This window comes from Molossus molossus, unplaced genomic scaffold (genome assembly GCF_014108415.1).
Source record: "Molossus molossus isolate mMolMol1 unplaced genomic scaffold, mMolMol1.p scaffold_m16_p_13, whole genome shotgun sequence".
NCBI classification, from domain to species: Eukaryota; Metazoa; Chordata; class Mammalia; order Chiroptera; family Molossidae; genus Molossus; species Molossus molossus.
The window spans coordinates 85,216,042-85,226,531 of NW_023425348.1; the positions used below are offsets into that span (position 1 = coordinate 85,216,042).

The following is a 10,490-nucleotide window of genomic DNA, read 5'->3' on the forward strand; positions in this document are numbered from 1 at the left end:
CAATCTTGATTCCATTATCTAAAGCCTCGGACGACCCTTGACTCATAGGTGATTAAGGATGGAGCCAGCAGTGCCTCCCTTTAGCTTTGCTAATGGAGTGGAACTGTGAGCGAGACATTCTAATCAGATCAGCTCTCATTTCTAGATTCTCAGGTGGCCCAGCCGGGCAGAAGAGGGTGAAAACCAAGGCTCATCCAGCCGGGAACTGAACAAGGTGTGCCTGAAGACTTGATCCCGGCTGGCCAGCAGGGCCCTGCCCAGTCACAGCGCTGTGATAAACACCACCAGGATCAATGAGAACAATACAACAGGGCTAGGGAGAAGGCATAGGACATGGTTTCCAAAGTCAGTTCCCTTTATTAAATGTTTTTTTCACAGACCAGAAATACAAAATAAAAGTAGAAATAGAGCCCAGTTAGGAGCTACAAGGCCTGACCTCACATGACCCCTGTTGCAGCAATTTGAACAGGATAAGAAGCAGCTATATCCCTAAGGTTGGGAAAGGAGGACAAGGATTTGAATCCCACACTACCCTGCCTCCCATCTAATCTCTCCCCAAACTATGAAGAGCCATCCTTGTGAAGCAGCAGCGGAGTGAGACACCTCCCCTGCTGTTCCAGTGAAGTGCATACCCCCAAGAGAGCTTGTTCAGATGGCACTGAATCCAAAGGCTACATTTCGTATGAGAAACTGGTACAAAAACATGGGTGGGGAGGCTGGGGCTGTGACAGGACAAGCCCAAGGAGAGAATGTCCTCCTGTCTACTCATCAGATCCCGACGCTGAGTCTTCTGAGCTGGGGGGAGTACTGGCTAGTTCCTCTTCTTCAGAGTCCTGAAAACCAAATGTCAATTTTAAGGGGAAAGATATAGAGTCCTGGTTGCCCTCCCAGCACTTTTCAGTGGTGAAGGGCCCCCAGGTCCCTATCCCCATCCCAAAACGCCAACACGAACCTTCAGAACCCCAGAATTCCACTATCCGCTCCATCCCCTTACTCCTCTGGACCAGCCACGAACCCTCGCCCAGAAACATCTGCCACCTCCCACCCGCACTCAGATGCCCCTCACCCCTCCAGACCCCACAGCCTCAAACTCCTGCCACACCTCACTCCGCCTTCTCTTCTTTTTGCTCTTGTTCTCTCCTGAAGAGCTCTCATCACTGGACACAAATTCTTTACTCTTGAAGCTCTCACTGAGCTGCCTTGACGACGACTTGGATGACGAGCTCCTAGAGGGTGTTGACTTCTTTTCCATCTTTACCTTTACTTTCTTCTTCTTCTTTGACTTGTCCCTACATTGGCAAGAGGGCAAAGGAGCTAGGCCTTCAGGTTCCCCCATCATCAAGGCCAAACTTCCCCCAGCTTTAACAGGACCTCTCTAGGTCCCAGCCACACTACCCACCGCACTATAAACATCAACAGCCAGCCGTGCCAGCCATGCCAGCTGCAAGTACCCCCAGGAAAGGCATCGTAAGAGAATAACCAGAAGACTCAGGTCATGTCCTGGTCATGCATAAAACTTATTTAACATCTCTTGCTTTATCTTTAAAAATTCACATGAATTATAACCTATAATAGTATGTATTTTTAAATTATCCCATACCTTCAAATAAAATTGACCCTCTTGGAAAATGGGTCATATTTATCCATTGATCAGGAATTCCCCAGCACCTATACTTGGGCAACTGCCTACCCAGATTTGAGACGCACTACCCTACTGCAGTCAGAGGTATCTCTATTTTCTTTAACGCCCCAATTCTCAACTTGGACCTGCAAAAATATCTGCCAAAAAAGCAGTTACTGGGCCACTCTGTTCCCAACACTCACCTCTTAGAAGACTCACCCCTGCCCCCTTCATATTCTTTCATGGCTTTTTCATATTCCCTCCTGGCATCCTCAGCCTTGCGATCCCACTCCTGTGTCACACACACGCCCATACACAGAGAGAGTGAGAGAGAGAGAACAGAAGATGAGATCTCTTCCCTGATGCAGGCAAAACCTATACAGAAAAGTTCTACCAATGGCCCCCTGCCCCCTCTATTGGTTACAAGATTCACCATCCCTCACCTCTGCTGCTACTCACCTCTTTCTTCTCTTTGGACATGCCCTTCCATATCTCGCCGGCCTTCTTGGAAAGATCCGTGACACTGATGCCAGGATGGTCTGATTTGATCTTCTCTCGGCTAGCATTGAGCCACAGCATGTAGGCAGACATGGGCCTCTTGGGGGCATTGGGGTCTTTGCCCTTCTTCATCTGCATAACAACCCAAATGCCTTCAGCTAGCTATATCCCACAGATCCCTACATTCTCCCAAAGAAATTATTTGGATCACCTACATGGGAACAAAATAGAGCAAGGACTAAACAGCATCAAGCTAGACCGACAGTTCTCTAAGGGTGGGGATGATGTCTTCCTCCCCTCTGTACCCCAGAGCCCAGTTCATTAGGGGCCCCTTTTTTTTGGTCTCCTGGAACAAAGGAAGCCTGTCTCCTAATTCAGATCTCCCAGAGGTTAATTATGTCAAGGACCAGAGAGGAACATTTACAAGAATACAGTCCTAGAGACCATAATCACTGGCTACAAAAAAACAGCCTCAAGAGGACCAATCAACAGACCCCACTGGTGGTGGACAGAAGACAGAGAATGGCCACCCAGCACCCTCCCTTTCAGAGGAGTGCCGCACCTCCATAGGCTTCTTGCGGCTCTTGCGATCCTTGGCCATCTTGGCCTTTTTAAGCTGTTTCCGTTTCTTCTCATCCCGGTCACTGTCACCCTCGTTACTAGAAGAGCTGGCAGAGGCATTGCTGTCAAACCTGCCAAGGAGAGTGGAGCTGAGACTCAGGGAGGGAGGATGGCGCCCCATGGCCTCAGAGCAGGAAGAAAACAAGTCCAAAGACACCTGTGGAGAAAGGGGAGTGGGAAGAGGACCACACAGGCTCCACCACCATCCCTAACTCTGCTTCCACCATCCCCTCTCCAGACCCAGACCCAGCAACGGGCTAGCTGGTGAACCAAAGAGAAGCAAATGGGCTTTGGCTGCTCTCCTTGGTCACAGCCTAACCCAGGTCCTACTTCATCCCCAAGCTCCTGGGGACGAAAGTCTGTCTCATCAACATGCCTCAAGTCCACTTTACCACTTCCTTTGAGTTACTCATCTTAATCTACCCTGTAGTCTTTCTGGTAAAGAGATACTTAAAAAGTGGAGGAAAGCAGCTGCCGTCTAACCCAGTACACAACCACGTAATCAACAGTCTTATATGATACACACAGAACTCTGCAGGAGACCAACTACCTATACCCGCATGGTGCTGAACAGGTTTCAAGGCATTTTCATAAGCCTTTACTCACTGAGTCACTAGGAATAAGCATGTAGCAAGCAGAGGGGGTAGACTCCTGTGGGTTTTCTTTTTTATTCCTCCCCAACATTCTGTTGGGAGCCACTACGCCGCCATTCAGGACAGGCTCACCAACCACAGGCACTGGGCGGGGCGGGGGTCCGTGGTCTAGCTCTGGCCCATCAGACCATGTGCTCCCAGTTCAAACTTGGAAGGGCCGTGTGCACACACTGCTCACTGCCGCTCTGAGAGGAGAGGCATTCCTGGGTATTAAACCACTTGTATTAAGCCTGCCCGGAGCTCCTGAGGGTCATCTGGTGCTGCCTAAGACAAACCTACCTAAAGACAAGGAAATCAGAAGAGTCCCTGCAGCTCCTGAGCACCTTGATCCAAGTGCCTGAAGCCAATCTTATCCCTGGACTCCCCAGTTACACGAACTCACAAAACTCCCTTTTATGCTATAGTAGGTTTGAGTCCTTTTTCTGACACAGGCAATCAAGTCTTGATCAATACACGACACTGCTGCCGTTTCACAGGCGGAAAAGCTGAGCATCAATGATGACCCAAGGACGCCCAGCTGGTAAGGGGGAGCAGCGGCTGTCTCAGCCTAGCTGCTCCCCGCGACACTTTTCTGGCTCATGCTTTGCACTTACAAGACCCTTGACCACTGTCAAAACATTTCCACCTATCACCTCATTGAAGGTCATTTTCTACCTTGGGTCAGTGGCTTATGCTGGGGGCACAACAAATGTCCAGAAATCTCTGGTCCCTTCAAGCTCACAAGCCACCACCTCACCCCAGGAGGTGGAACCAAAACTCACTCCTCTGCCACGTCTTCCTCCTCTTCACCTGGGTTGAATGACTCATCTGAAAAAGAACACAGGATTCGTCAGCTTTGCCCCGTGGAAACCCCACCCCTTAGCCAGACAGTTAGCCCTGGCCACCGGGAGGGTCCGACCACCCCCACGCCCAGGCACTGCCGAGGCTAGCCCACCGGTCTCTTCTCCTGAGTCATCGCTGCTGTCGTTGGCATTCTCTTCCCGGATCTTGCCCTCCTCCTTCATCCGCTCCAAGTAGGCATCGTGCTGATCTTCATCAGAGTCGGCATAGTCATCGTAGCTTGGGTTCATGCCCTAGCCAGGGAAGAGACAGGAGTGAGGGCCAACATGCCCTGGTGCCAGAGTCCCTCACACTCAAAAGCACTCCCTCATGCCTGTAAGATCAGAGCAGCAGCTCCCAGAAGACCCTGGGGCTGGATTGTCCACACACAGCCAACGTGCAGGGCCAATGCCCCAAAGACTCCCTGCCAACTGGGTTAGTCCAAGCACCTCCCTCTCCCAACCCCACTGGGGGCTCCTGAGGGGCTGCAGAGACTGATCTAAGGTCATGCTGAGGAAACCTGCACCAGGACGGGGGGAAGGGTCACACGCACCTCTTTCTTCTATAAGGGTAAGGAGAGAAGAGAGAGTAAACAAGAAGCTGGAAGAATCCCTGCCCTTTCCCCACCACAGAAACACCGGAGCGGCTCATCCTTCCCACACGCAGCAGTACCTCTTTCAATCCTCGGTTTTTGATGTTGAGTTTTTTTGCATTGACAAAATCGAACAGCTTCCCATACTCCTCCCTGTGAGGGGAGATGCACCAAGTTAGCAGCTCGGCAGGGCCAACGAGGGGAGGACTGCATGCTGTTCCAACACCATGGGCCGGAACAGGCTGGGGGTCTGGAGCTCTTCACCACATTATCCAACCTAACAGCTCAGAGACCCTCGGAGGACAGCTGTAAAGTCTGACACTAGTCTTGAAACAGGAACCTGTACATCTCTCAAGAGGACTGAGAAAGAAAAGGTGGGGAGGGGTACACTGAGTAGGGGGAGGATGCCAAGGGGAGAGGACTTTTCATCTTTTTATGGGTCCGTATTTCGTACTTCACAGTTGTTCTGAGGACTAAATGTGAAGATGTCTGTAAAACGCTTAGCCCACAGTGAGCACTCCGTAAACATTAGCTTCTGTGCTCACAGGCACTGAGTTCATTCCAGGAAAGAGAGAGATAGCATTTCCATCATGAGAGGAGTGGAGGAGGAGAAGGGCTAGTACTGAACACGGACCTTTAGTAATAGTATGAAAAACAAATTTTCATTTTTTATCCTCACCCAAGGACACTTTTTGATATTTTGTTCAGATAGGTGGGAAGGAGAGAGAGAGAGAGAAATATCGACGTGAAAGGGACACATCGAGTGGCTGCCACCCGCACAACCCAACCAGGGCTGGGGACAAACCGCAACCGAGGTACGCGCCCTTAGTGAAAACCGAACCCGGGTCTCTCTGGACCGCAGGCCGACGCTCCAACCGCTGAGCCAAACCGGCCAGGGCGGAAAACAAATTTTTTTAAGTATAGAAAGAAAACAATGCAGGGGCTTCCAAAGACTGAGTGCTTCAAGGAGAAGTACCAAATCCCAGGGAAGCAAAAGAAAATTTCTGCTAACGCTTGAAGTCAGGGATGAGTCACAGGCCAGGAGGGAGCCCCAGGCCTCCCAGCCGAGGCTGGGTCAGGACCAGGATGCCCAGGAAGTGACTGACAGAGGCTCTCACCTCTCGATGCTACTGAAGGTATACTGAGTGCCCTGCTTGGTCTCAATTTCAAAGTCAAAGGAACGTGTGGTGGTGGTGCCACGGGCAAAGTTGACAAAGGAGATCTCATCGAAGCGGATGTGCACAGGTGGTTTGTGGACGTAGATGAAGCCCCGCTCCAGCGGGTACAGCAGTCCTGAACTCGCCTTGTAGGAGCAGGTGATGCACTGGGCCCCGGAGTGCCTGGTGGAGGGCGCAGGGAGCCCGTCAGTGCCTGCCTCAGCAGCAGGTGGCACAGAGCCACGGGGTACAGCTCTCGGGAGCAATACATGTACTCAGGCTCTCAGTGAGTGACCTCACCAAGCTGCTCTGATGGAGGTGACTGACACCATCAAAACACAACCCAACCAGGCCTCTAAGAGGTCGCACTCCCATCCCAGGAGGGGTTGACCAAGGATACATGGCACAGCTCATCCCGGCAGGACCCAGGGCCTACACGCTCACCCTTGGAAGTTCCCTGGGACTGTGATCTTGCGGTTCACCAGCGCCTTCATGACCCGGCTGACCATCTCATAGAGGGACCCTGACATGTTCTTGGTGAGCCGGCCCTCAAAGCGCTTTTCCACCTCTTCCCTACAGACAGAGGAAGACGAGGTCACAAGCATGGCTGCCTCCTAGAGCACACCGGTCTCCGCAGGATGGCAGCAGGGCATGAGTCCAAGGAGCACTCACTCATTCATGTTGAGAGTCAAGGAGATGTCCTCATCCTTGGAGAAGAGGAGGATCAGGAAGTGGTAACGGGTCTGGCCCTGCTTGATGGGGGGATCCAGGCTGATCTGGTAAGAAAGAGTGGACAAGGCTTAGCACCAGTCGATGCCCCACAAGAACTTGCTGATTAACTAAACCCCAGAGAAATCCATCTACTAAAGACTCAGGCAGAAACCAGGTCAATCCACCCCCAGTGATCTCTGCTCACCACAAAGAACATCTGGCGCTGATCCTTGTGGGGCAGCAAAAAGAGGCGCAGCACCGTGGTGTAGGGGATCTTGTAGTCGAAGGTCTTGCCATGCAGGTGCAGAAAGGTGGGGTAGATCCGAATGTCGTACCGCCCGCGGGGAGTCAGACACTGCAGCTCCCGGAAAATGCAGATGGCGTCTCCAGTGGCCTGGATCACGTCTGCCTTAGACAGCACGTTCTGAGCAAAGGCCTGCAAAAGCACACACTGGGAATGGGGCAGCAGACCCTGCTCCCGGCCAGCTGGCCTGCTCAGCACCATCTGCCCCCAAGGTGACTGGGGAGGCCTCACCTCAACAGGGTCCACGCCATCCTCCTGGGTGGGAGGCACGTAGAAGCGCACCTCCATGAGCGAGACTTCTGCGTCATCATTCTGGTGGAACTCCAGTGTCACTTCATTCTTCCCTGTGGTGCACTGGGACACGTTGCTAAGGGGTATCTCGAAGACCGGCTGGTCGCCAATGTCAAAGGAAAGCAGCTGCCCTGTGGGGAAACGGCTATCAAGTCACGGCTCCTCCCCTCGAATCTGCATAAATCACGTTCCCACCAGACCCAGACGTAGGTCCCCTGAGAACAGGGCACTAGGATTACTTTGTTCACATGGTACCCCCAAGACCAGGCACAGTGCCTAACACACTGTTGGTCCTCGATAAATACATCCTGAATTACAAACTGAGAGGAAATTAGAGACGAGTGACAGAAAAGAACTAAACAAGTTAAAGGTTGACACCCTTCATCCTACCTTCTCCCCAAACCTCAACCTGGCCCAGGACTCACCACCAAACTTCACCGTTCCCCAGTTCCAGCCCTTCACACATAGGTCCTTCTCCATTAGCTCAAGGCGATAGTGGGTTTTGAAGAAATCAGAGAGTTTCTCAAACTCCTGCAGGTGGAGCAGAGAGAGCAATCCCAGTAACCCTGGTGGTTTTAACACAAACTTGAACATTCTGGGATTATCTACTTCTGAGAAATTGCCCAATATACCTTTTATCAGAAATCCATGCTGACTTAGAATCTCAGCTATAAAACTGTTTAAAAGGATGTTGAAAGAGGTTGTTTCTGGGGACTGCATCTCTGGGAGGGGAAGAGTAGAACAAGGAACTGACAATTCGTGGTTATGGGCTGCACAGTGCTATCTTTATGTAGGTACTTCTTTAATGAAAGTGGACATTAAAGTGAAGTCAAGTCTTTAACTCAAGCAGTTCAAAAGAGAAAAAGAAAACCCAAACAAAAGCATCAAGCTAAAACTCTGCACCTGGATAAAGGCAACAAGCAGAAACCACCAAAAAAATCAAAATGGTAGAAAATTTTCTGGAATCAGGGCACAAAGACACTCCCAAGACTCTTGACACCCAAAGTTCAATATCAATTGCTTAATGGTCTCAAAGGCCCTGCTCTACAGAGCCCAAATCAGCAACTGCATGGCTAACAGAAGAAGGATGCCCAACTCCCTCTAGAAGATTATAATTAAGAAAGATGGCACCATAAAAGGGGTTTATGGTAACGGGACACCTCACCGATTCTCGGAAGCCATCATACTTGTAGACATGGCCGTTCTTTGTGAGCAGTTTAAGTCCGTGGCCCAGAGCCACACGGCGCCAGATGCCTTCCGTCAACTCCCCAGCCTGGATGTTGTCCACTTTGCCAGTCTTACTGTTCTTAAAGATGATGCCCTGGCGGCTCAACCTCAGCCGACCATCATTCTGTTGGAAAAATAAACGCAAATGCACAGGGACCACATACAGTGCATATGTAGTACAGTCCCACCCAAAACCCACCCATTCTGGGCCGGCAAGATGTCAATCCAGAAGCAAGCTGAAGTGATGGGGGCCAGGAGGGAGGGACAAGCAGCCAGGATGCCCAGATTCCAATCCTGGTTCTGGTATCCAGAACCCTTGCAGGTCCTCAGTTTCGGGATTCTGGATTGAGCAGCAGGAACGTTATGTTCAAGCTCTGAGACCCTGTAACTTGTGTACTCTCTCACTGTTGCCTTTTATTGGGGAAACACCAGTTACACGATACCCTGACTCCTTTTCCAAAGCAGCAACACCATCCAAGCAAGCTCTTGTAATGGACAAAAACCCTACTCCCCTCCCCTCTCTCCAACCGTATCTGAAGCACAAGCCCTTCTTACCATGGAGCCTTTCACCTCCTGATAGATGTCGTTGAACTCCAGTGTTTCTGCCATGCTGACCTGCCCCTTCTGGCCTCAACTGGGAGCTGGGCCCCAATTCCTGGGTGGGTGTGCAGATACTCAGCAGGTTGGGATCTGAATTCAAGAGGAAGACACACGAGCATGAAATCAACACCTCACTCTGCCCACGGATGGGGCCCGGTGGTAACCCATGGCTGCGCCTGGGATGTCTAGGATCTTCTCTGCCTGGGAGCCTGCAGGCGGGCTCCCCAGAACTCGAGGGGCCAGGCCCAGCCCGGGCTAAGAACCGGGCCTGGAGCAGCGCTTACCCCTCAACCAGACACTGGCTCTGAGCGCTCCATCGGGCGCCATGGCAACGAGCTGCGGTACCCCAGGGCCTGCCCAGAGCCCGCACTTCGCCCGCGCACAAACCCATCTCCGAGTGCACGGTTCCCCTCCCAGCGCTCCCACCGCGTTGCGGCCCCAGACCCTGGTTCCCCCCGCCCCCTAAAATGGGCTCGCCCGCTGCCCGCGGATTCGAACGCGGGACGATCCATCTGGAGCATCCCGCGGGGGAGCGGGGCTCGACCCTCCTCGAGCACGGGGACCGCGACCACCAACCTCCTCAAGCAGCAGCCTCGCGACGGCCCTGGTGCGGGCGGTGGGCGCGCTGAGGGACGCAGGGGAGGGGGGGCGGGGAAACACAGGGGATATGGGGACTCCGGGGAAGCTTTTCCCGCGTGCGCGGCCCCGCGTCCCGCCACCGGAAGCTGTGCCCCGAACCATAGAGAGGACAAGCTGGCTAGAGAGACCCGAGCCCAGCCCGCCTTCGAAGCGGTCGGATAGAGCGTCGCGCCTCTGGAGGACCTGGGGGCGGCCCGCCGGCGAGGAGGTCCCACCCGCGTGGCACCAGGCAGAAAATGGGAACGCGTAGGGCTCCTTAAAAGTTATAGACACTTCTTCAGTGGAGGACTAGGTTTTAAAGAGAAATTGTGTGATTTTCTTTTAGCGGACTTTCCACAGATGCGTGTGTATGTTTGTTAGATTGATGTGGGTCCTTCTCTTCTGCACGATAGTGGTTTCCGTGGAGTGGAAAGGAGTCTGTGGGACAGGAAGAAAAATACTTGAAAAGAGTTGTGGAGAGAAATAACCCCTTCCAGTGGCTGCGAAGAGAATATGGGTGTTGGTGTGGTTGTGACTGCCCTGTTCTCCCGCCTCGTGGGATTGGATGCTTTGGGAAGAGTTCACTCTCTGCACCCCAACACCTCACATCTCTCACCACCATGTAGGGTCGCCTGCAAGAGGCTGGTGTGAGCTCAGGTGCTGGTGTCGGATTCGCCTTGGAGCCAAGACTGGTTTGAAACTGCACCAGCCTGGGATTGGGAGAAGCCAGGCCCCCTCACATCCTCCCAGGATGCATCTTGAACATCACAGGGGGCCA

The 10,490-nt window shown here is 52.5% G+C and overlaps 1 protein-coding gene across 3 annotated transcripts; it reads right to left on the bottom strand.

The window, feature by feature from the left end:
- Window positions 1-334: 334 nt before the first annotated feature.
- Window positions 335-9,735, bottom strand: SSRP1 (structure specific recognition protein 1). 3 transcript variants are annotated; one of them, XM_036259402.1, is made up of 17 exons: window positions 9,671-9,735; window positions 9,050-9,184; window positions 8,433-8,618; window positions 7,693-7,798; window positions 7,208-7,398; window positions 6,878-7,108; window positions 6,634-6,737; window positions 6,406-6,534; window positions 5,923-6,144; window positions 4,885-4,957; window positions 4,328-4,466; window positions 4,155-4,200; window positions 2,682-2,811; window positions 2,081-2,251; window positions 1,825-1,913; window positions 1,103-1,289; window positions 335-833 (listed from the first exon to the last, which is right to left on the bottom strand). In XM_036259402.1, the coding sequence occupies exons 2-17, from the start codon at window positions 9,101-9,103 to the stop codon at window positions 762-764; spliced, it is 2,130 nt and encodes a 709-aa protein (XP_036115295.1). In that variant the 5' UTR covers window positions 9,104-9,184; window positions 9,671-9,735; the 3' UTR covers window positions 335-761. The 3 variants fall into 3 exon arrangements, with proteins under 3 accessions (XP_036115295.1, XP_036115297.1, XP_036115296.1); XM_036259404.1 differs by lacking the exons at window positions 9,050-9,184; window positions 9,671-9,735 and adding an exon at window positions 7,900-7,989 and having other exon boundaries at window positions 8,433-8,534; XM_036259403.1 differs by lacking the exons at window positions 8,433-8,618; window positions 9,050-9,184; window positions 9,671-9,735 and adding an exon at window positions 7,900-8,409.
- Window positions 9,736-10,490: the final 755 nt, after the last annotated feature.

Bases quoted from the DNA above. Each gene is read 5' to 3' on its own strand.
- SSRP1 (XM_036259402.1), bottom strand. From the start codon at position 9,103: ATGGCAGAAACACTGGAGTTCAACGACATCTATCAGGAGGTGAAAGGC. The intron at 2,812-4,154 runs GTGAGTTTTGGT...TCTCCTTGGCAG, and splicing joins GAGGAAGACGTGGCAGAGGA to GTTTGACAGCAATGCCTCTG. The intron at 2,252-2,681 runs GTGCGGCACTCC...GTTGTTATGCAG, and splicing joins GCCGCAAGAAGCCTATGGAG to ATGAAGAAGGGCAAAGACCC.